The following is a 26,270-nucleotide window of genomic DNA, read 5'->3' as shown; positions in this document are numbered from 1 at the left end:
TGCTACAAAAGTAAATTTCACATGAATGATTAAGGATAGTGATATAATTTCCAAATGGATTTCTGTGGCATTCACATTCTCTCAGCACGCGCACACACACACACACACACACACAGACGCATACACACACAGAGTTGTTAAAATTTGCAGTGAGAGTCACTTAATAGTAACTAAAAAAAATAGTAATATTTTACATTAGTCACCATGGCATTATTTGAAAGCCCTTGTGACCAGTGGCGCAAATGATTTCCAAACCTTTTTTAACTAGCCTAGAATATATTTCACACTCGCCATCTTGTCATGATATGTTACACTACATTTCCACACCTTCTTCCTGGCTCCCTGTAGTGCATGTGAGGGATCAATGGGGAATGGGGCGTTGTAGTCGACTCCGGAATCTGCTGGCTTCTGATGCAGTATCAAACGACTTTCTCACTGCATTCCCGATAAATTGGTTCATCAGAGGTGTGACGATGGAGCCAAGATCACAGTGCGCATTCACACCGACATGCAGGTTGCTCTTGTTCTTGTTAGCGTGGCGACATCAGCGTGGTAGCGACAATTGCTGCCTCTTTTACAACACTTTCACAATGGCCACCTAAGCTAGGAATTTCACAGTTTTTACCCAGGGACTGATGCAGTATTGGGGGGTGATGTCAACCTATGAATTTGTACGTTTCAGTCATAAGAGGCGTAACGGATGTACAATACTGCCAGCTATGACCAGAGTGGGAGGTTTAACACCCGTGACACACTGTCCATGCACCTTAGTGTTGAAAGCAATTGTCGCTATCATGCTGATGTTGCTATGGATCTAACTATGTTAATGGAGCAACCTGCGTAAATGTGTTAACATGCACGTCGGCAAGTTTTGTCTGAAAGGCACAGACGAATTATTCCCAGCTCTACTCTTATGCCTCTGTTGCGGTAATTTACGGTAACTGCATTGACTGCAATGACAGTAGTCAGTCACTTTTTATACGTCCTAAAAGTTACATCAGAAGAAAAGAGAATGTCACTATAAAAGTAAAATATATATTATAACATGCATTACTGAATATTATAGAAGTTTTACGTGACTGCAAAACTTAAAGACAAGGATATGACACAAATTAGCTCTGTTACTAGGTGCTAGCACCATCTTGACAATGACAAATGAATAATGGGCTCTGTAGATACTGATGATTTTTATGGTTGACAATTGCATGTTTATTCTGTCTAATTGTACTCACCAAAGTTGCGTAAAACTAAATTGTGTTTCATTACTCTTAGGTGAGCCTTACTGATGCATTAACGGTAAGACCCATGACTATCACGAACAGTACATGTACAACTTTGTTTTTATCTGAACTAGTATGCATAAATAAGATAAACCAGGTATATATCAAAATTGGTATTTTCACTGATTTTATTGCAACTACATCTACTCACATGACTTTACCTTGAAGTGGAAAAATAAAAGAAGGAAAGAAAATGTGACATATTCCAGACTAGACAAATTGTGTAATTACGGTTTTAATGGGGAGTCTTTAGTCCAAACACAAAGTGTGTTTTTCAACAAAAGTGCCGTGGGAAACTGTCGCTGCAAACCATAATAACGGCAATCTATCCGATCTGCCCGGAAATCAAAATAGATGTTTGTCAAAACATGTGCATGAAACTATGTTAATAGCTGGTGTGTGTGTGGGTGCATGAGAGAAAGTGTAGAAGCATGTTTGTTTGTGTGTGTGTGTGTGTGTGTGTGTGTGTGTGCTTATCACTTACATATAAAAACCCCTTTAAGGATTTTTAGGAACACTTCAAGATTCTGATAGAACCACCTTCAGGACATGTTCCTCAGACATTTTCAAAGATTAGTTTACAAACTACTGGGACATACATTTCTTTAACAAAGGCGCATGTGCATTCCAAAGCCAAGTAGAGTATTCAATTTGTCGTATCCTGTCACAACAATCATATTTTTATATTACTTTATACAATAAAGTAATACTCTTATTTTTGTTTTGATGCAACAAAACCTGACCTCATTTATGACGAATGGTTAGAAACATGCGTGAACAATTAATAGTCAATGTGACATACAGAGGCAAGAGTCACCTGATAAAAGGGAATTATTTGTGTTGTGTGATCTCGTGTGTGTTTAAAGCAAGTGTGTGATGATCTCATTTTTTGAAAATGTGATGAGTCAGTATAACGAAATATCAACTGGGAATAAATGAAGCGAGATAAGGTGGAGGAGGGGAAAGGAGAGGCTAGAGAGATGAGATGTAGAGTGAATTAAAAGGAGAGAAGGGAGGAATTGAGATAAACACTGGACAGGACGGAGGAGGGTGGGAAGATGAGAAATGGATATGTTGGGAGGAAAGGAGAAAATAAGGCTACGTTCATACTGCAGGGCATGATGCACAGTCGGATTTGACAAAAAAAAGAAGATCTTTTTATGCAGTCGTTCACATTACAAAACTAAATACAGCTTCTGCTGAGGACGGAACGGGCTTCTGCTGAGGACGTCACATTGCGTGTGCGCATAGCTACGAGACGCCGTGTTGACGGAAGTCAATACGGCCCCTCGCATAGGTCTCGTCATGACGCATTTGTGGTAAGTTTAGAGATTTAGTGCAACCAGAGCCAATATTTTCTTATATTTATCAGTTCAAAAGCATCTTCGCCACTGAGTGTTTTATGCTCCTTTGTCTGCCATTTGCTTTTGTCGTGTGTCTGTTTTGTCCAACAATTGTGACGTTTGACGCCTTTTGATGACGTACAGGTCGGATGAGTGCCCCGTGAGCGTCTATACTGGACTCACGTACATTTATTTATATTCACATCTACTCGGTCGGATATGAAAAAATCGGAATGTTCACATTGACATGAAAGAATCGGATACATGTCACATTGGGCACAAAAAACAGAATTATCCTCCAGTGTGAACATCCATCCAATTCCGTACCGCTTATCCACACTACATAGCCTTAAAAAAAATTCTGGAGACCAAAAATAAAGGAAAAAATGAGTAGGATAACGGAAGAAGAGAAGACAAAAGTCAAATGTGGAGAAGGAGAGAGGAAGTGGCAAGAAAATAGTTGAGAGGATGGCTAGTATGGAAGGAAAGGAAGTTGAGAGATGGACAGATATAGGGGAGAAGGAGAGGATATGAAAGGAATGGGGAATCCTGTTATCAATGTCCTTCGTCAATTAACACCCAATCTCGTGGGGCTCGGCTCCACTTCCTGTTTGTGAACCAATCAGACATGAGAATCCTCCTCATCCACACCCAATGTTATCTGATAACAACTCAGAGCCAAGGGGATTGTGGGAGAAGAAAAGAGATATTCTGCTCTTTTTTAATCTGGAGAGTAGAAAATCCAGACCTTTATCATGAAGATCATCACCAGCAATGGCTTCCTCCTTGGCACGTAAAACACCCCTTTGTCATGGGAATTTGTCTGGTACTTTTGGGGTAACTCTACCTCTTTATATTCTTATAATATATTATTATCTGTGTAATGGTTTTCAATATCCATTTGACTGCTTTGAAAAACACGATGGCCACAAACTCTGTGGTGTCCAAAGACTTTTTCCCAGTACAGGGGTTTCTGAGAACCCAAATGTATACGTAGGTCAGAATCAGAATGCACCGAAGCCTATCACTAACTAGGGATGCACGACAACTATCAAACCAATAACTATCAGCCTGATATTGGGGGAAAATGATGTCACACTCATCGGCCTGATAACAAAAAACTGAACTGATAACAAGAACTGTATCATTAAGATGCGCACTGGTCGCCACTTGCCAGCCTTTTGCATTGGCTCCTTACGGTCATGGATGTTATGACCAAAATTCTTCACCTACGATACCAAAAACATTCAATATCTGTAGTAAATTATCTTATGATTGCCTGCACTTGCTGAAATTACGAGCATCCAGTGACTTTGCGTTTGTAACTGCAACGCTCAGTGTTCTTTGGAGAGCAGATCGCGGGAAGACCTGGCGGCCTACGAAGCAGCGGACTCGCATAGCAGCCCAAGCCGACAGAGGAGCAAGCGAGGGCGGTTTGGCCACATGCAGAGGCACAGTTATCGCGGTGGGCTAAAAGCTAAGCTAACAACAGCTAACCCCTCCAAACGCCAATCCTACGTTCCAATGTTCGCTCACTAGACAATAAATTCGATCATTTACAAATGGAATTAACATCAAAACACAAAGCGGTCCTCCTTCATTCGGCGGGGAATGGGCAAGTATCCACTAATGATGCGCGACTGGCGGCTTGCTCAATCAGCACCACCACTCTCCCCCGGCACGCTTGAGCACAACCACGAATGCAAATGTCTTTAAATAAACATTAACATGAATGATGGCCTGTTCTCATATTGTTTCAAATAAAAAACATGAATATTTGAACCTGTGTATTATTTATTGTGTTATGATTTTGAGAAGAAAAAAAAGTTCATTATCAATACCATAGTATTGATTGTACAATAATAAAGTACATTTATACATCGTATCTCATCTCAATCTCATTGTACTTGTGTATAGTGACAATAAAAAGGCATTATTTTTTTCCTATATTACACCACATGTTATATACATATAATAAACCCCAATTCCAATGAATTTGGGATGTTGTGTTAAACATAAATAAAAACAGAATACAATGATTTGCAAATCATGTTCAACCTATATTTAATTGAATACACTACAAAGACAAGATATTTAATGTTCAAATTGATAAATTTGATTGTTTTTAGCAAATAATCATTAACTTAGAATTTTGTGGCTGCAACACGTCCCAAAAAAGCTGGGACAGGGTCATGTTTACCACTGTGTTACATCCCATTTTCTTTTAACAAGGAATTACTGGTATTACAAAACCAGTTTGATATCAAATACAATTAAATATAACATACATAAATAGGGCGTCCCCACTCCAGCTTTCCATCAGTTTGGGATTATATTGGTTATTGGTATCGGTATCGGCTTGGAGAAGCAGAAAGTTATCGGTATCGGTGGGAGAAAAAAAAAACAGTTATACAGTTATCGTGCACCCCTATCACTAACTTATGCTAATGCAGTAGTAAAGTCATAATTAAAGTAAAAACACTTCTCAGTCATAAATATAAAAAAATCAAATGAAAAACAGTAAGTATGGACGTAACTGAGTGGGTTTATTGTGCACCATTTGTAACTTCAACCGTCGTCAACCGAGGGGACCCGCGGCATTGTATACATATTCAACCATCAATGAATGTTGCTAGAAAACTTGATGAAATATTATTGCACAAGTGCAAACAAGCAGCAACATACCAACTTAAAACTGCCAAGTTCCCAAACCAATCAAAGAATCGTCTTAAATCACACTATAGCACCATCATGAGGCCTTGATGCTCACCACATTCTAACGCACACACACGCACGCACGCACACACAACCTGACCTCCATATTAGGATGAAACTGGTTGTAGACAAGTGACAGCATTTATAGACTGTTTGTATGGACCAAGAGTACACATGAGAAAGAGAGAATGAGAGGAGAGAAGGGTGATTGGTTTAACAAACAGTGTTAAACCAGGACACCATTGTCGATTAAAAGCAGAGCACTGACTTTGTTCAGAACATACCTTGTACTCCACAACGGTTGCAACTTTTTACTAGAGTCTGCATGATGGAACATTTAAATGATATTAAGTATCTTGTGTGATATTACGTAATTAAGTATAACCAAGGATAACTTCGTGGACAAATCTTTCCAACAACACTAGAATGCCTCACAAATCTATTAGGCCACCATTCAATGTAAGGGTTAATGTTTCTGTAATAATTAACAAACCAGTCTATACTGTACAGGTAGAAGCTCTTTAACTGACAAGTAATTTTTAACGCTAAAATACTATTCTTACAGTATTGTTATTCAGGAATGTTCACATTTATTGTTTAACAAAATAACTGAAAAATAGTAAAGCACCTTATTATTTATTTATTATGACATCAAATTACAGCTAATTACAGCTATTTATTTATATTCCTATTTATAGTCGCACTCCTTATGAGAAAACTTAGAAGGGCCACAAAGCTATTACCGCAGCCTTTACAAAATTTGTAGCCAACTGCATGATACCAGGGCGACACGGTGGACTAGTGGTTAGAACGCTCTAACCACTAGTCCAGCCTCACAGTTCTGAGGACCGGGGTTCAATCCCCAGCCCCGCCTGTGTGGAGTTTGCATGTTCTCCCCGTGCCTGCGTGGGTTTTCTTCGGGCACTCCGGTTTCCTCCCACATCCCCAAAACATGCATGGATTAGAGACTCTACAAATTGCCCGTAGATGTGGATGTGAGTGCGAATGGTTGTTTGTTTGTATGTGCCCTGCGATTGGCTGGCAACCAGTTCGGGGTGTACCCCGCCTCCTGCCCGATGATAGCTGGGATAGGCTCCAGCACGCCCGCGACCCTAGTGAGGAGAAGCGGTTCAGAAAGTGGATGGATGGATGGATGCATGATACCAATTAGTACCACGGACAAATAAGCCTTTTTGGCTCTATTGAAGGAAGTGGACCGGAGATTCCAGTTGCTGTTGCAAAACTACTTATGCCAAGTCGCCATTCCACATATGTATGCACATGCATAGCGACTATATAGGCTGAGCTGCATCAAATGGACTTTTACGCTCACACTACAGACCTACCTATGGTCCAGTCGTACAACTGAACCCTTTATGAGCTTTAGTGCTGATTTTCTCAACAGAGACTTTGAACTAACAACACAGTGTCTGGAAGTTTCATATTTCCTTGAATTTCACACAAGTAAAAACATAGCCAGCTAGTGCTCTGTGGGATGTTTTGGCAAACTGGGGCTTGGAAGAAGAGAAACAAGTGTCTATTGCAACAGACAATGTCACTAATGTAGTAAAAGCTGCAGAACTCAACAAGTTAATCAGCCACCTCTTACATCTGGCTGTCGGTGAGTATGGTTTATATATTGTTGATAGTTAGTTTAGACATGTATGTCACATAATAGTTTAGCCTTAATTACAATGAATTAGTGTAGATGAGAATAAATATTGCCTGCTTATTTTGCCACATTAAAAAATAAATGTATTTCATTGGATAAAAAAAGTCATTTCTTTATGGGTCAAATATCGCAATAATATCAATATCGCAATATTCACCAGTAATATTGCATATCACACGTTTTTCCAATATTGTGCAGCCCTAACCCTGAGACCGGTTCTGGACATTAGGTCAGTACACTGGATAAAGGGACTGTATGTACCGTATTTTCACGACCTTAAGGAGCACTTAAACGTATTTTTCCAAAGTCCTTCTCCAAATTGGACGGGACACCTAATAATGTGGCGCGCCTTATGTGTGCACTGAGTTCCAACATCTCTAAATGTTATTGTGTGATGAGCGCTCCGATTGGCTTTTTTTTTTTTTTTTAAGGATTTCCTGCCGACACGCTGCTTACACAGAGGAAAAGCGGACGTGGTGGAGGACAGGGTAAGGGTGCGTGAAGTAGGGCGCTAAAGCCACGCCCCCAGTAGGTATATAGCGCCGGGGTGTTTTTTTTTTTTTTTTTACTTTACCGCTTGACTGACTAGGAGCATTTCCGGGGTGTATATTGTGCAAAACAACATAGGTTTGGCTAAGGACCCCCGAAAATGTCACCTACGAAGAGGCACGCTTACGAAGCACAGTTTAAACTGCAAGCTATCAGTTATGCGGAGGAACATGGGAATCGAGCAGCTGCGAGAGAATTAAAGATGAACGAATCCATGGTTCGCAAGTGGAGGAAGCAGGAAAACGAGCTTCGCCAAGTCAAGAAGACGAAGCTGAGTTTCCGCGGAAAAAAAAGAAAAACAAAACGTGGAAACAAGGCGAGGTGGCCCGAGTTGGAAGACCAACTCGAGCAATGGATTAATGAGCAAAGAACAGCCAGGAGAAGCGTCTCTACAATCACCATTCGACTGAGTGCAATAACTCGGGGCTTGCATCATTCCGGGAGGCTTGACAAACTGCTGGACATCAGTGTATACAGGGCGTTCAAAGTGAAGTGAGCGACGTGGGAGCCATGGATGACAGATGGCGAACACAGCTTTACTAAGACTCGGAGGAAGCGCCGGGCGAGTTACGCCACAATTTGTGAATGGATTGTGGATGCATAGCTTTCGTAAAAGCCGGCATAATTTCTGAGGAGCCGCACGGCAACGAGACTGACTCGAACCTGGCATGTTTGACGAGGAACTTGCCCAGCTGTTCATTTCGGATACAGAAGATGAGGACTTTGATGGATTTGTGGATGAGGATTGATAAAAAAATAACATGAGCTAAATAAAATACTTCAATAAAGTACAACCGAACTCAGTTTTGCTCCCGCTGCCTTTTTAAAAACAGTGTTTTAGCGTGCATGCATGCTACCGTATGTTTTAAGCTAGCGTATGTTTTACCATGCCTGCGGCCAATAATACAGTGCACCTTATGTATGTATGTATGTATGTGTTAAATACAGAAATCAACCCCGTAACTGAGACTGCGCCTTTTAATACGGTGCGCCCTATGATCGTGAAAATATGGTATGTATTATTGTGAGGCAAATAGGATAGAGTTACCAAAAAAAAAAAAAAAAAAAAAACAGCCAAGCATTGAGGAAATGCTTTGTGAAATAATTTCACAAATTATTCACCCCCAACCCACCACTCGGCTGCAGTGGTTGGAATGTAATCACAAATGCGTGGTTAACTTTGTCAAAGTTTTGTAAGTATTTTATAGGTATTGAACTGAGGTATTCTATACTCAAAATATGTGGTTTAAATTTACCCAATTAAAGTTGCTGCAAAATGGTTGCACTAAATTTACAGGGTAAATTATATAGGTTCTTTTTTTACAGTGTATATACTGTATGTTTATTTAAGAAAATTGAAATCAGCTGGAAGTAAATATTGAAATATAAAAGCTATTTATTTTCATATTTATATTTTCATTTTTTTTTTTCATATTTATTTTATGCTATTTAATTTATGGTGAAAAGGGATTTGGTGGGGGAAAAGTGAACAAAAACGGAATTTCGGTGCAGATTTTCAGCCAGAATGAAAAGAACAAATCCATTTAGCAAGAAACATGAAGTAGACACATTTTATTTGCTTTTGTGGGCCACGAAGATTTATGTGGTGACCCGGATCTGGCCTCCGGGCCAGAGTTTGACATCTTTGCTCTCGAGGGGGAAAAAAGAGGCTGATAATTTCAGCTTTTTCGTTGTCCATCTCATTGGCCTTAAAACACTTCAATGTATCTTATCAGTTCATCCACAGTAGTGAAGGGTGTAGAATAAAACCACTGTGACTACTTTTTTCTTCCTCAAGCAACAGAATTTGACTTCTCACATACTCAACTCATGTAACAGTCAATGTAAAAATACTAAGGCAGGACAAAGCCACTAAAGAAGACACAGGGAACATTGTTAGGTGATCACCATGGAAATTCTGGCTGTTTGAACCCTGACTCCCAAACACGCAACTGGCGTTAATAAATCCTCTTGACACTGGTGCATACACAAAGGAAGTGTAGCCAGATATTCTACCACAAGGGGTCATGACCTGCTCAACTGGCACTAGTACACTTGTCACTGATTTGTTTATGTCCTGTTTAACCTACAACACCCACACCGTACACACTAATAGAGGATTCATGCAGAAAAAAACTATTGTCTTCATTAAGTAACCTAGATGATTCATTTCATCGCTGATGACGCACTTCATGTTCTTTACCTGGTGTGACTGACAAACTGTATTAGTGTCATGTACCTGTTCTTGATGCGTAGCTGGACTCCTCCTGTTGAACATGGTCTGCTGCGATGGGTTGTTTTTTGTTGTTGTTGATGCGGTGGTGGTGATGTAGAAGAAAGAGGAGGAGGGGAAGGAGCAGAAAAAGGAGGATATGAGGGAGGTGAAGACCCAAATTCCTCAATGTATCCAGGATCAAACTCCCTGAGGATAGAAAAGGGAAATTATTGTTAAGCTCCATATTTTTACAAAGTCATCTGCTTCAATAACCAAGGGAATGCAAAATGGAAATAATTCATACTGTTCTTGCTTTGAGTTTACAATCACATTCTTTATATCATTTTGTGTTGTCAAGTGCCATTTATTTATTTATGGTGTTTTGGTGTTTCATAACATGACTATATTTGTCTTTTTAAAGACAAGTGCTGGGAACTTGCAGCACTTGTCTTTAAACTATTTGTTTATTCTGCTGTTTGACAGCAAAAAAATGGAAAACTAAAAAAAACTAAAAATTTGACTCAGAGTTTATAAAATAGGGATTTTTGTACAAAGGACAGAAACTCCAGTGCATTATATGGAGGATGTGAACTTGAAGTGTGGGCAATCGAAAATGTGCACAATTTTCATACATTTCTACAAATCTAGTTGTCATGTCCCTCCTTAATTTATGCTCTGAATGAAGAGCCCCTCATCTATTTTTGCTGTAAACTGAAAACATATGGATTTGACTTCAAAAGATGACTTTGAGACAAGATCAAAATTTTTACTTTTATTTCGAGTTCCTGACATATGTATCTGATACACAACAACAAACTGACAACGTTTGTTTGAATAAGGAGCAAAAGTTTTGGAACATATGACAGATGTGTTTTGTTGCATAGGTAGAGTATGTCCTATTACATTGATTATACATAGTGCATAATATCTAGACTGAGTTGGATTACAATTTAAAGTTAGGTGTAACAAGCATGAGTATCAGACAGCTGTACATGGATGGAAAAACAAGCTATTGTGAAGATGACAGCAGAAAAAAATGTATCAGCGCCACTGCCACTGCACAAATATTGGCCATCGCCAGTACAATGTCCCGAGGAAGAGAGAAACCACTGGCAACAGACATTGAACAGGTAGAGCAATAAAAAAATTAAGTAAAATAAAACAGCAGTTGATGACAATCATTGTGAAACTGCATGAACCAAAGCACAGAGGCTCCACCATAAAACGCCAACCACTGGTTGGGAAAAATAATAGGAAGGTCAGGTTGGAATTTGCTTGAAAAGAAGAGAGAATATCTTGAAAAATTCTGGAACAAAGTTTAATGGACTGATGAGATTGACTTTTAAATATTGATGAAAAGGCTCAAGCTTTGAGAAAGAAAGGATCTGCTCACTCTTCTTCATTGATGGAACACATGATAATTTAAAGATGCAAACAAAATGATTTTGAGATCTTTCCTCAAGCAGCAAGAAAATGACCAAATTTAGACTTAAATCCTATATAGCATGCATTCTACCTGCTAAATGCCCAAAACAAACAACAACAGGAAGAGATTGTGTTGGAATCCTGGAAAAATGTGATGTCAATGGTCCATTGGCTTATTGCCGTTATCACAAGCGTGGGATTGTAACAAAATTCAGGGCCTGGTTTACTAAGATCCTGAATAGCGGGCACTCGATTGGATGTTCACTGTAACAGACTGCACGCGCTGTTGGTGAGCATGTTCCGCTTGATCTGCTAAGATTGAGATATTTTACTAAGATACTAAATAACATTGAATTGTATTTTCTAGCACTGTTGGCAACAGGTGTAAAAGAATGCTTCTTAAAAGAGGGTTTTATGCTTTATGTAGCTCTGATGGTTTTCACCATGCAATTGCAAAATGAAGTTTGAGGTAACAAAATTGGAAGTGTTAGTGGAAGAGACAAACATATGACTGAGAAAATAAATCGATTGCTCCATTAATTTGGGAAATCAAAAAAGGCATAAAATCCATTGTGTATAAAAGTGGTTCTGTTTGATTTAACTTGTCCCAGGTGTGTGGCAATTGGAGATGCACACCGACAAAACTGCTCTGGGATAGGCCAGCACCAATTGTCATTGTGTACTGAAACAACCCAGACGTAAGGAAGTTCAGAGCTAAAAGGAGTTTTGTCACAGGTAATATGGCATGACTCCTTCTTGTGACTGGCTTTAAGTCAGTCCTTGGATCATTCAGAAGCTCTAAAATTGCATTGCTGAAGAGACAATGTTCCAATTATTCTTGTTTTTAGCATTTTAAAAATATTTACAAAACATTAATCACATTGCACATGCTAAATTAATCAATTTGCATACTCCACTCAGAATGCACAATATGAACTGCACCGCAATTTTGCGCATTTAGCAGACGGAATCCTGGTTGCGCACCGTTATCTTCAACATCCGTATGTGTGAGAAATGAAGTTTGAACCCATTTTCGCATTCGGAAATCTTTAGTAAATCAGGCCCTCAGTATTCACTTCAGTCTATTTTAAGTAGGCCTATTATCTTCCAGTAATTGTGTTATTCTACAAACATGGTCTTTCATGACAAATAATGTTAAGCTGTGTACTAGATGTAAATGCCTGGAAATGCTATATCCAGTAGCAGAACTGTTGATCTCGTTTCATTTTCATCTTTTATTGTAAGAGCCAGATTTTAGGGTCTAAAGCAAAAAATTCAACAATTAGCCTCACTGTTCAAATCTCGGGGAGCGTATATAAGTAAAATGCTTAATTTTGTGTATTTTGTTAAAAAAAAATACTTTACCACTCAGTTTTTTGAATAGCAATAGTCGATACTGAATGACCATGGCTAAAATAGTAATCTGTCTACTATTTACTTTGCATCCATTGTGAGAGATAAGATACAAGTACATTTATTTACACACTAGTAAAACCCTGTCTTCATAAACTGCTGATTTCAAGGCTTATAAACCTGTCTGGCTCATTACTTTTTTTGGTGTCTTGTAGAATTTGACCAGGAAAAAGAATCCATGCAATTCTGTTGGATTCTAGTAAAAAAAAAATGTTTTATCTTACCAGCGAAGTTTTACAATGAAATGCACATTATGTAAATATCATATTTTATTATTATTATAAAAGCACATCGGAGACACGAGTACTGTAGCCTATCAAAGTGTTGGCTCTGCTTCTAAAACTATAATCATCAGCCATTTTGTGTAATAATTAATATTAAAAAACAATATTTTATTGTTCTAATCTCAATTTTTTGTTTCTGTTCAGGTAAATCGCGACTGAGTAGACATGATACCAAAAATTATTGTTGTGTGACAACAAACATATCTGTCTTAATTGATGTCAGAGAATTTTGTCTCCCTCCACCCATCAGAGGTGTTTGAATCAACAATTCTTTAAAATGGAAATAAATCATGAAGAGGTGAGGTGCACTGAGAAGAGCCTCAACTTGAAACCTGTTTAACTGGTGACAGGAATGTGGAACACCCTGAAATCTCCTCAACAGGAGGTACCATGTTGTCACATTCCACTCACCATCATGCACAGACACACGCACGCACATACAGAGGTTAAAAGCAGCATACACCAGTGTTGTTCATTTTTAATTTGCCAAATGCTAATGACATGCGATAGTAAAAAAAAAAAAAGGTCCACGATTTTGAGAATATAATCATTTAATATATTTTCAAAATGCATTGTAAAAGAAAAATGTCCCCCGTTGACACCTATAATGGAAGCTAGTTTTTTTAATTATTTTGAGTTAAAAATTTCAATTCCAGGATCAGTTTATCATGCAAAGAGGACTCGGCAAGGTGCAGGCCTTTTCCAAAGTGGAACAATAATGCCAGATATTGGTATAATTTAACAGATCACGTAAGACTGCAAGAGAAAAGGCTCCGGAAGATGACCAAACTGTAAAGTTGTTGTTCATAACAGTTAAAAACAACAACAAAGCCACCTTAGTACATATAAACAGCTGCAAGTTGTGGTTGATATTCCACTTTAGTCCTGTAGGTGGGTATTATTACTTTTATCTTTAAATTGTATTAAAGAGTGACCTATTTATTTTAACAGTTAAACATTAAATGCTTAGCAACAAAAAGAAAAATAAGTCATTAATAAAAAATAAATTCCAGGCACAGAATTCTTAGTGATCACTTAAAAAACCAATGGACTATCATATCTATCTTTTTAAGTATAACCCCAATTCCAATGAAGATGGGACGTTGTGTTAAAAAAAATAAAACAGACTACAATGATTTACAAATCATGTTCGACCTATATTTAATTGAATACACTACAAAGACAAGATTTAATGTTCAAACTGATAAACTTTACTGTTTTTAGCAAGTAATCATTAACTTAGAATTTTATGGCTGCAACATGTTCCAAAAAAGCTGGGACAGGTGGCAAAAAAGACTGAGAAAGTTGAGTAATGCTCATCAAACACCTGTTTGTAACATCCCACAGGTGAACAGGGTAATTGGGAACAGATGGGTGCCATGATTAGGGTATAAAAGGAGCTTCCCTTGAATTACTCAGTCATTCCCAAGCAAAGATGGGTTGAGGTTCACCTCTTTGTGAACAAGTACGTGAGAAAATAGTCGAACAGTTTAAGGACAATGTTCCTCAATGTACAATTGCAAGGAATTTAGGGATTTTATCATCTACGGTCCATAATATCATCAAAAGGTTCAGAGAATCTGGAGAAATTACAGCATGTAAGCGACAAGGCCGAAAACCAACACTGAATGCGGCACTGCATCAAAAACTATGCAAAGCAAAAGCCATTAATCAACAACACCCAGAAACGCCACCGACTTCTCTGGGCCCAACCTCATCTAAGATGGACTGATGCAAAGTGGAAAAGTGTTCTGTGGTCCGACGAGTCCACATTTCACATTGTTTTTGGAAATTGTGGCCGTCGTGTCCTCCAGGCCAAAGAGGAAACGAACCATTCAGACTGTCATGGACGTAAAGTTCAAAAGCCAGCATCTGTGATGGTATGGCGCTGTGTTAGTGCCAATGGCATGGGTAACTTACACATCTGTGAAGGCACCATTAATGTTGAAAGGTACATACATGTTTTGGAGAAACATATGCTGCCATCCAAGCAACGTCTTTTTCATGGACGCCCCTGCTTATTTCAGCAAGACAACGCCAAACCACATTCTGCACATGTTACAACAGCGTGGCTTCGTAGTAAAAGAGTGCGGGGACTAGACTGGCCTGCCTGCAGTCCAGTCCTGTCTCCGATTGAAAATGTGTGTCGCATTATGAAGCGTAAAATACGACAACGGAGACCCCGGACTCTTGAACACCTGAAGCTGTAAATCAAGCAAGAATGGGAAATAATTCCACCTACAAAGCTTCAACAATTAGTGTCCTCAGTTCCCAAATGTTTATTGAATGTTGTTAAAAGAAAAGGTGATGTAACACAGTGGTAAACATAAGTGAATGATTATTTACTAAAAACAATAAAGTTTATCAGTTTGAACATTAAATATCTTGTCTTTGGAGTGTATTCAATTAAATATAGGTTCAACATGATTTGCAAATCATTGTATTATTGTATTATTATGTATTATTTATGTTTAACACAATGTCCCAACTTCATTGTAATTGGGGTTGTACATCAAGCCTCATGGACACAAAGGCTTGTATGTACCAAGGCGACTGTAGACTAAACGGACAAACAGATTCTGTCAGTACGAGCCTCAAGTCATCGAAATACACAGATCGGTGCCATATACACAAGGTACATTTGGTATATGGTATAATAAGGTAAAATAGGTTTAGTGTGTTCAGTAATCACAGTGATATCAGATAGGTTTAGTTGAAATCTACATGGTAATCACATATAGGCATTAAATTGGAATTGGACAGTTAGACATGCCATGAAAATCCAGTCCAAGCGGTAGAGTTCTGTTCACCACTACAAAGTTTTCATCAATGGAAACTAGACTTGGGTGGGCACCTGCTGCAGACCAAAACACCTCCAGACAAAAGAGTATGGGGGTTGGACCAGTTGTGTCCAAGGTGCCCTGACGCATGAACCCAATAAAATTAAGTATCACATACTCCAACCATAAATTTTACTATCAATATTTTGGCACATCAATGGTCAGGCATTTGGTATTCGAACATTTGCTGTGGTTTAAAACATGGTCTGTGTGGGTTTAGCTAATTAGTCCAGGTTTCAATAGTATGCAAGAATTGTAATTCATCACCAGCTGCCATTAAAACAACTACTGAAACCTAGGACAAATGGGCTGAATCTCATTTCCTTATGTTGAAACTCCTCGGTTCTCCATCCTCACTCCTGTTTACATTAGCTCCTGCCACCAGAGATTGCATTGAGCACTCAAGGAGATGACTCGAGGAGCGAGGAGTGAGAAATTGCATGTTTTTCCACCTCAATGTCGTCATTTCAAGGAGACATCAATTAAAAATGACGTGTCACAGACTAATTGTCTCTGTGGTTGAATTGTTACAATAACAACACATGTCCACTTGATCCTTTAGGTTTCAAGTGTAATTAAATTAAACTGAAATATGATCAGCAATGCAGCCCTATGGGGGGCACAAGTTAGTGCAAACTGTAGGCCGGTCCCAAGATCGGATAAATGCAGAGGGTTGCGTCAGGAAGGGCATCCGGCTTAAAACTTTGCCAAACAAATATGAGCGTTCATCCAAAGAATTCCATACTGGATCGGTCGTGGCCCGGGTTAACAACGTCCGCCACCGGCGCCGTCAACCTGTAGGGCACTGTTGAAAATTCAGCTACTGTGGGTCAAAGAAGAAGAAGTGGTGGAAAGCGGGTTCTTCAGCAGATATAGAAGAGGAAAGTACAGAGCCTAGAACTGAATGTGGGGACTTTGAATGTTGGGACTATGACAGGAAAATCTCGGGAGTTGGTTGACATGATGATTAGGAGAAAGGTTGATATGTTGTGTGTCCAGTAGACCAGGTGGAAAGGCAGTAAGGCTAGAAGTTTAGGGGCAGGGTTTAAATTATTTTACCATGGTGTAGATGGGAAGAGAAATGGAGTCGGGGTTATTTTAAAAGAAGAGTTGGCTAATAATGTTTTGGAGGTGAAAATAGTATCATATCCAGTGATGAGGCTAAAACTTGAAATTGAGGGTGTTATATATAATGTGGTCACTGATCGTGTAGTGGTGCACTAGCCTGACTTTGGTGCGGGCAGCGTGGGATCAGTTCCCACTCAGTGACAGTGTGAATGTGAGTGCGAATGGTTGTCCGTCTCTATATGTGCCCTGCGACTGACTGGCGACCAGTTCAGGGTGTAGTCCGCCTTTCGCCCGAAGTCAGCTGGGATAGGCTCCAACGCACCGCGACCCTAACCAGGTTAAGCGGTGTTGACAATGGATGTATAATGTGATTAGTGGCTATGCCCCACAGGTAGGATGTGACCTAGAGGTGAAAGAGAAATTCTGGAAGGAGCGAGACGAAGTAGTTCTGACCATCCCAGACAGAGAGAGAGTCGTGATTGGTGCAGATTGTAATGGACATGTTGGTGAAGGAAATAGGGGTGATGAAGAAGTGATGGGTAAGTACGGCATCCAGGAAAGGAACTTGGAGGGACAGATGGTGGTAGACTTTGCAAAAAGGATGCAAATGGCTGTAGTGAACAAATTTTTCCAGAAGAGGCAGGAACCTACAAGAGCGGAGGTAGAAGCACGCAGGTGGATTACATCTTGTGCAGACGATGTAATCTAAAGGAGGTTACGGACTGTAAGGTTGTGGTAGGGGAGAGTGTGGCTAGACAGCATAGGATGGTGGTGTGTAAGATAACTCTGGTGGTGGGGAGGAAGATTAGGAAGACAAAGGCAGAGCAGAGAACCATATGGTGGAAGCTGAGACAGGACGAGTGTTGTGTGGCTTTTCGGGAAGAGGTGAGACAGGGTCTCGGTGGACAGGAGGAGCTTCCAGAAGACTGGACCACTGCACCCAAGGTGATCAGAGAGGCAGGCAGGAGAGTACTTGGTGTATCTTCTGGCAGGAAAGGAGAGAAGGAGACTTGGTAGTGGAACCTCACGCTATAGGATCATACAAGGAAAAAGGTTAGCTAAGAAGAAGTGGGACACTGAGAGGACCGGGGAGAGGCGAAAGGAATACATTGAGATGCAACACAGGGCAAAGGTAGAGGTGGCAAAGGCCAAACAAGAGGCATATGATGACATGTATGGCAGGTTGGACAATAAAGAAGGAGAAAAAGATCTATACAGGCTGGCCAGAGAGAGATATAGAGATGGGAAGGATGTGCAACAGGTTAGGGTGATTAAGGATATAGATGGAAATATTTTGACTGGTGCAAGCAGTGTGCGAGCTAGATGGAAAGAATACTTCGAGGAGTTGATGAATGAGGAAAATGAGAGAGAAGGGAGAGTAGAAGAGGTAAGTGTGGTGGACCAGGAAGTGGCAATGATTAGTAAGGGGGAAGTTAGAAAGGAATTAAAGAGGATGAAAAATGGAAAGGCAGTGGGTCCTGATGACATTCCTGTGGAGGTATGGAAGCATCTAGGAGAGGTGGCTGTGGAGTTTTTGACCAGCTTGTTCAATGGAATTCTAGCGCGTGAGAAGATGCCTGAGGAATGGAGGAAAAGTGTGCTGGTGCCCATTTTTAAGAATAAGGGTGATGTGCAGAGCTGTACTATAATATAGAGCTGTAATATAGAGGAATAAAGTTGATGAGTCATACAATAAAGTTATGGGAAAGAGTAGTGGAGACTAGACTCAGGACAGAAGTGAGTATTAGCGAGCAACACTATGGTTTCATGCCAAGAAAGAGTACCACAGATGCATTATTTGCCTAGAGGATGTAGATGGAAAAGTACAGAGGTCAGAAGGAGCTACATTGTGTCTTTGTCGATCTAGAGAAAGCCTATGACAGAGTACCCAGAGAGGAACTGTGGTACTGCATGCGGAAGTCTGGAGTGGCAGAGAAGTATGTTCGAATAATACAGGACATGTACAAGGGCAGCAGAACAGCAGTGAGGTGTGCTGTAGGTGTGACAAACGCATTTAAGGTGGAGGTGGGACTGCATCAGGGATCAGCCCTGAGCCCCTTCCTGTTTGCAGTGGTGATGGATAGGCTGACAGATGAGGTTAGACTGGAATCCCCGTGGACCATGATGTTTGCAGATGACATTGTGATCTTCAGTGAAAGCAGGGATCAGGTGGAGGCATGCACTGGAAAGCAGAGGAATGAAGATTAGCCGAAGTATAACAAAATATATGTGCATGAATGAGAGGGGTGGTGGGGGAAGAGTGAGGCTACAAGGAGAAGAGATAGCAAGGGTGGAGGACTTTAAATACTTGGGGTCAACCGTCCAGAGCAATGGTGAGTGTGGTCAGGAAGTGAAGAAACGGGTCCAAGCAGGTTGGAACGGGTGGAGGAAGGTGTCAGGTGTGTTATGTGACAGAACAGTCTCTGCTTGGATGAAGGGCAAAGTTTATAAAACAGTGGTCAGGCCAGCCATGATGTACAGATTAGAGACAGTGGCACTGAAGAGACAACAGGAAGCAGAACTAGAGGTGGCGGAAATTAAGATGTTAAGGTTTGCTCTCGGAGTGACCAGGTTGGATGAAATTGGATAAAGAAATGACCTCATCAGAGGGACAGCCAAGGTTCGATGTTTTGGAGACAAAGTTACAGAGAGCAGACTTCGATGATTTGGACACGTCCAGAGGAGAAATAGTGAGTATATTGGTAGAAGGATGATGAGGATGGAGCTGCCAGGCAAGAGAGCTAGAGGAAGACCAAAGAGAAGGTTGATGGATGTCGTGAGGGAAGAAATGAGGGCAGTTGGTGTTCGAGAGGAGGATGCAGGAGATGCCGGACACGTTATTAGGATGTCAGATGGTGTAGTCGTACATTCGCCTGACTTCGGTGCGGGCAACATGGGTTGAGTTCACAACATGGGTTGAGTTCACACGGTGTGAATGTGAGTGCAAATGGTTGTCCGTGTCTATACTGTATGTGCCCTGCGACTGTCTGGCGATCAGTTCAGGGTGTAGTCTGCCTTTCGCTCGAAGTCAGCTGGGATAGGCTCCAGCATGTCATACTCATGAAGATGATAAGCGGTGTTGAGAATGGATGGATGTTAGTAGGACATGGTTTAAATTGTGAAAGAAAAAACATAATATGTATCCTGTAAGTCACATTGTATGTTGCTCATTATCTACTGTATGGGTGGTAAATGCCATATTTTTGTGAAACCTCTTAAATTAAAGGTGAATGACTACACTGTTATCACATTTACATTGTTGTAATTGAAAATCAATTGTGGTGGTGTTTAAAGGTGAAATAGTAAAAATTGTGTTCTTATCCAAATACTTCTAGACCTAACTGTATGTATATTATCTTTGCCTGTAGGCCTTTTACGCAAACAAAGAAACAAATAAAGCCAATTTCTTATAAGCAAGCATTGGACATTTACACTGGCGGGGGCTGAGTTCGGACAAGCAACAGTACGGGCGCATAAACTGCACTCTTTGAATTACCCAACACACAGCACAATGGAAAGTTGAATGAGCACACTTTGGATGTCAGACATGTCTACTTGTGCTACATCCTAAAATGAATGAATTAAAATAATTGTGTTTAAATGACGTTATTAGGGCGCAATTCCACTTTTCCGTTCGATATGTACGAACAGATCAAGAACCACAAAGGCCTACAATTGCAGTAAATCTACTCAAATACCAATGTCATTATTTTTCGTCACATAGTAAAGAGAAAGTTGTTTCTGAACCTAATTAGAGGTTCAACAGAATGGTCCAACATAAAAGCTTCCGGTCCTGTCCCTCTGTGAACAGCCTGTCTCCAGAATCGTATTAAAGAACGCCCTCGGATACACACCCGTGCAGAGTGGTTGTCCTGGAAACGGTTTTGTTGCAGTTGTCACTGTAATGACTTCTTCCTGTTCGTTTTTGGGCCAGAGAAAGTCAAACATTCATTCGGCTTGATTATGTCAAGCTGGCACAAAGGAAGAGAGTCAGCGAAAATGATTGAATGCAAGAAGACAAAGAGAGAGGACGTACAGACGACACAGCTTGGACTTAAACTCTCGAGTAATCAAAATCTGGAGCTCCATTTGTTTGTATTGCAGTACATGGTGTGTTAATTAAAAATATATTTTTACCTGCTCAGAAAGTCAAAAGGCTAGCTTCTACAGTATATGGTGTCACTGATTTGGCCACAAAAAACATTTTTATTTCATTTTTATTAATTGATAATTTTCTTTGTTTTTGAGCTTGGCAGACTTGCAATGTGACTGAGAGATGTCTAATATGAGATAACAGGTTAATTTCTTTTATGTTAGTGTTGCAGTATTATCAGCGAAATTAAGATTAAATACAATATACTGTACAGACAAAAGTATTGAGACACACCTCAAACTCAATTTTAATCCATAAAATCTGAGGTTAGGTTGATGCACATGACTTGTAACCCCTTGAGAGAGCACTTGTCAAAATACCTTGAAATTTTAGAATTTTGACCACATATAATTCTTGTAGTAAACAAATTCCATAACGTCATGCTTGGATCAGTATGTTGTGGAAGTACCTGCACAGATCCCTGATCTCAAACCCATCAAATACCTTTGGGATGAGCTACAACAGAGAGTGTAAGACAGGCCATCACAAATCTGAGATAAAACAAAACTGGAGAGGTTCAAATCAACCAGCTTGACAAAAAAAACTAACTACAAGCAGTTTTTTGGGGAATTGAAAATTGCAAACATTCTGTTTCTGAGCACCAGTGCACTAGCTTGAACTCCTACAGTGACACACTCAAAACAATGACAAAACACAAACATTCCACCAACATGGTGGAACATGCAATGGATACTGTATGAAATTAATGGATAACCAATTTCGAAATCAGGAGTCAAGGATAATAGGTTGTTCAGTTACTGTAAAAAACGTTATTTATTACATATGACAATTTGAAATTTTGGTAAAGATTGAAGAAGTTGATGCACATACCGTAATTTCCCGTGTATAATGCGCACCCCCCCCCCCAATTATTTTTTGTCAAAAGTCAATAGTGCGCATTATACATAGGTATAGGGGCAAATGGAAAAAAACTTTCACATTTTATAAATGTATGCCGCCATCTAGTGGTTTTGAAAAAGCTGTACACTTTCATTCCAGAATGCCAGCGCCACCTTGCGGTTATAAAAAAGGTGTAGCCTACACTTTCATTCCAATATGACAGGGGTACTTATGACTGCATATATGTACATTTGTGATGATAAGTTTACATACCCTGGCAAAATTTGTGAAATATTTATTTATTTTTAAATATGACTGATGACTGAACAACAACCATCATTAATTTATTTATGGATATGTTATGTTTAATGATAATGCTTTTCTGAAATGCTTGACCGTTTAATTTGAATCCCATTAAAATAAAATGAAATGTTTTTTGCCTGGTCCTTTGTGTTTTCTTTAAAGAATTGTACCCATCTTACATATAACTGCCTGGGTAATCAAACATATGAGCACAACTGTGTGTTTTCTAATTTACTAAATAAAAGTAGAGCTTCCCGCAACCCTTGTGAGGATAAGCGGCGCAGACAATGGATGGATGGATGGAAGAAGGGCTGTGAATTTTAAGAGCAAGTAAATTAAAAAAAAGGATTAAGTGTTCAAACCAAGTGCTTAACTTCAGAATAATTATTTTTAAAAAAACTAACAAAACACAGATAATACTTCATGTTTTGATCATACGGGTAGAAGCAAAATCATGCATTGTAAAAATGCATTATACACAGAAGGGTTTTCCAGAATTTTGAGGTCAACTTAGGGGGTGGCTATTATACATGGGTGCGCATTATACACGAGAAATTACGGTAATTTGCTTTCACGGGCCACATAAAACGATAAAGTGGGCCAGACCCTTGAGTTTGCCGCCTGTTCCATAGGGTTAGTGGTCACAATTCTGAGATTATAAAATGTAGACACAATCACAACAGTTTATTTACGTGGTATAGAACAGTACTGCATCACACTTATATTTTAAAAAATATTCCCCTGTGCAGTAGACAAACGAGGTAAACAAATTATTATAAAACTACAACAACAATAAACATAAATGTGAAGTATACTACTGCAGCGATGATGTTTCACTGTTGCTTCATTTAGCTTTTGTCACAGCCGAGACACTAACAAATAAACTTCAGTATGCAAAGTCAGCAACATTAACTCTCACCATTAGCTCTGTCGTTTTTGATACTGGCTAAAAGTGAGAAGACACTCATTAAATGTTTCATACACTGATGTTCTGACAGTTGTAACTCCATTCCTCGTTGGAGCTCAAAGACTAATGTGCTCAAATCAAACCCTGATAGGGAGGATAGTGCTACTTGGCTGGTAGAAAATACCAACCAGTCTACTGCATGGAGAATGTAGTGATGTTGGGACCAACTTACCAGTATTTCATTAGCCTACAGAAAAAATATGCTCACTTTTGGCCTCAGTGAATCCTTCACTCATCCATCCCTTATCTATACTGCTTGTCCTCACTCGGATCGAGGACAAGCTGGAGTCTAAGCACAGCAGACTTATAGTGAGAGGCATTCCCTCCTTTATATACAGTTATGCAGTAGAATAAAATAATAATATAGGGCCAGTAAGTCACTAAATGAGATACAATTTGATCACAATTCCTTGAGGTCAAAGGTCAATTGACAATCAATTCCTTCATAAAAAAAACCCCAATCAACAGAATTTTTACCAATCATTTAATGAACTATTTAAGACCGAATTACTGTTGTGATATAATGTTGATTGAATGCCTGATCACATGCACATCAATATGTACTCTGACCCAAACATCTCAATACTTAGCTTGGTAATATGCAAGCATGTTTGGCTATTAGCTATAATTAGACAGACTTGATTAGGACGATGAACTTGGTCAAACCTGCTAAACCTCCTTACATTCCAGTGACTTAATTTGTATTTTCAGATGAACAACCACAATCACAACAAAAAATGTTTTACCATACACTAAAAACATTACCTCTACTACTGAATCTCAAAGAACCGATACGAGTTGTTTTAGAATACCTTCACAAAGATAATAATGCTTAGTTCGCTATTCATTTGTCCATCCATTCATCAATCAAGTTTTATGTCACTTGGCCTCATTTAGGGTCGTGGGTGACTTCAGGCTCTAACCTGGACTTAGATAATAATAATAATTAAAACACATTGTTTTCTGTGGCTGTCACTTGTAGTGGTATAGAACCTGACAGCATCATACAAAGAGCTGTGCCCAATATAGTGCCCAAATACATGCCTATTGCTGCTGTGTATTACATAGGCACATAGCTACAATACGTCATTATGGTAAACAACAAGCAGGAGCCTCTAAGAAGTTTCTTTCCTTTTTTTATTGTAGGGAAAACAAAAGTCAAACCCAATATAACACCAGTGCTGTGCAGACCGCTTCTAAGCCAGGTATTAAATGACAAAACATCTGCAAAATGTGGAGCAAGGAGCAGTACAGGTGACACACACGCTCAAACACACACACAGGCTTCAGAATCGCTGAGACTGCCACACAAATTGACAACTCAACACAAACCTTCTCAGGAGAGCAGGCAAAGTCTTATTTCACCTAAAACGCTATTAAGTGTAAGGCAAAGATTAAAAGAAGGTTCTTGCTACACATTAGCTTCATTGCTGACCTCAGTTTGGAGTAATACACTTTACTTTTACACATAAAAGTCACATAGCATAGCAAACATGTTGGATTTGAGTAAGGCTGCTACACAAAAGCAAAACTAAATTAACTGGTTTGATCAAATATATATAACTGTGGAATATATGAAACCATCAGTATTTGGCAGCATACAGTCAATTTAACTTTCACCTAAGTTGCCATTGCTCGACTCATATCTAAGTTTGTGTATGTCTGACACATGCAAAGAGAAAAATACATACTGTATATTAAAGACCAAAATAGCACTTACAACTCTGATGCGAAGGTTCTCGGAAAATATGACAGTTTGTTTTGAAGGTACTAATGGCATTCTTCTGTCTAAATGCTGGTGTGCACCTGTCTGTCCTATTTTTTATTTATTTTTTTAACTTCGTTCTGTTTCCTCAACCAACCAGGTTTTGCTGGAATGCACCAATCAGAAAGGGAGCGCAGCAGGAATGGAGGACAGACCGGGAGTTGGACAGACAGGTATGGTGAGTGACGCAGCATTTGAGAGGTGTGCTCCGAGTTACATGCCTTTTGTCTTCCAGAAATAGAGGATGAAGGATGGACTCAAACACCCACGGTGCATTTGAACACCTGTCAAAGTCACACAAATAGCAGCATATAGTACACACATACACATGTGCATGCACAGAGACTTTCCTGGCATTGGGTATTCCTCATTAAACTAAACATATTCATGTAGCATGTAATTTGACAAAAGGCCTGCTTTGAATAGTAATAAACAGTCAGTTTAATAAATCTTTAGTGTCCTTGTTCTTAGAGGTTGGTATGGTCACTGAAACAAAGGAAACATTGGATGAACCTAAAAAAATTGAAGTAATCTGTCACACCTGTCATGAGCTATGCCCTGTAGTTCCTTTTTTTAAGGTTTCATCACCTAATATTATTACATACTGTATACACAACAAATTGATGGATCACTGGTTTTGAAATCAGAAGTCAAGGATAGTTTGTTCAGTTATTGTTCAAGTTACTGTAAAGAGGGGTTTGATAAAAAAAAAAAGAAAAAGCGAAATCTCAACTTTATAATTTATTATATATGACAATTTGAAATTTAGGTATTGATTTTCTCAAGAATCATGTAAGTTGATGCTCATGGTTTGCTCTCGCAGGCCACATAAAATGATGATCGGCTCTGGCCACCCGGCCTTGAGTTTGGCAACTGTGCTTTAACATCATGTAAAATAATTTCTTAATTATTTCGAGTGGTCCTAAAATAAAATAATTAAGTTGGCTTTATTACTTAAACCACGTAGTGCTTTTAGTTCAAACTGAAAGTTTTTACTTCACATAAACCATTTTTTAATGTTGGAACAAATTCCCAGTACTTTTTTAAAAGTTGTGGGAAAGATTTAAAGTTGTCATAATTTGATGTATTTTCCATAACACTTATCCTTATTACACTCACATTTGCACCTAAGGACAATTTAGAGTCTTCAATGAACTGAGCATGCACATTCTTGGAACGCGGGAGGAAAGTGGAGTAAATGGTAAATTGACTGCACTTATATAGTGCTTTATCGACACTATCGCAGTACCCAAAGCGCTTTACAAAGCCTCACATTCACCCATCCACACACACATTCATACATCAATGGGCGGCTGCTGCCATGCAAGGCGCTGCCAGGCCCACTGGGAACAAATTAGGGTTCAGTGTCTTGCCCAAGGACACTTCGACATTCGAACAGTCAGATTTGAACCAGCTACCCTTCGGTCACTGGATGACC

At 39.4% G+C, this 26,270-nt stretch overlaps 1 protein-coding gene across 2 annotated transcripts in view; it reads right to left on the bottom strand.

The window, feature by feature from the left end:
• Window positions 1–26,270, bottom strand: part of shroom3 (shroom family member 3) — a 95,353-nt gene that overhangs the window by 51,000 nt on the left and 18,083 nt on the right. For both annotated transcript variants that reach the window (XM_061698165.1, XM_061698166.1), the window contains exon 3: window positions 9,799–9,981. In XM_061698165.1, coding sequence (XP_061554149.1) covers window positions 9,799–9,981 — 183 coding nt within the window. The remainder of the gene's footprint in view (window positions 1–9,798; window positions 9,982–26,270) is intronic.

The sequence above is a fragment of the Phycodurus eques genome, chromosome 15, assembly GCF_024500275.1.
Source record: "Phycodurus eques isolate BA_2022a chromosome 15, UOR_Pequ_1.1, whole genome shotgun sequence".
NCBI classification, from domain to species: Eukaryota; Metazoa; Chordata; class Actinopteri; order Syngnathiformes; family Syngnathidae; genus Phycodurus; species Phycodurus eques.
This window is presented reverse-complemented; position numbering and strand designations above follow the sequence as displayed.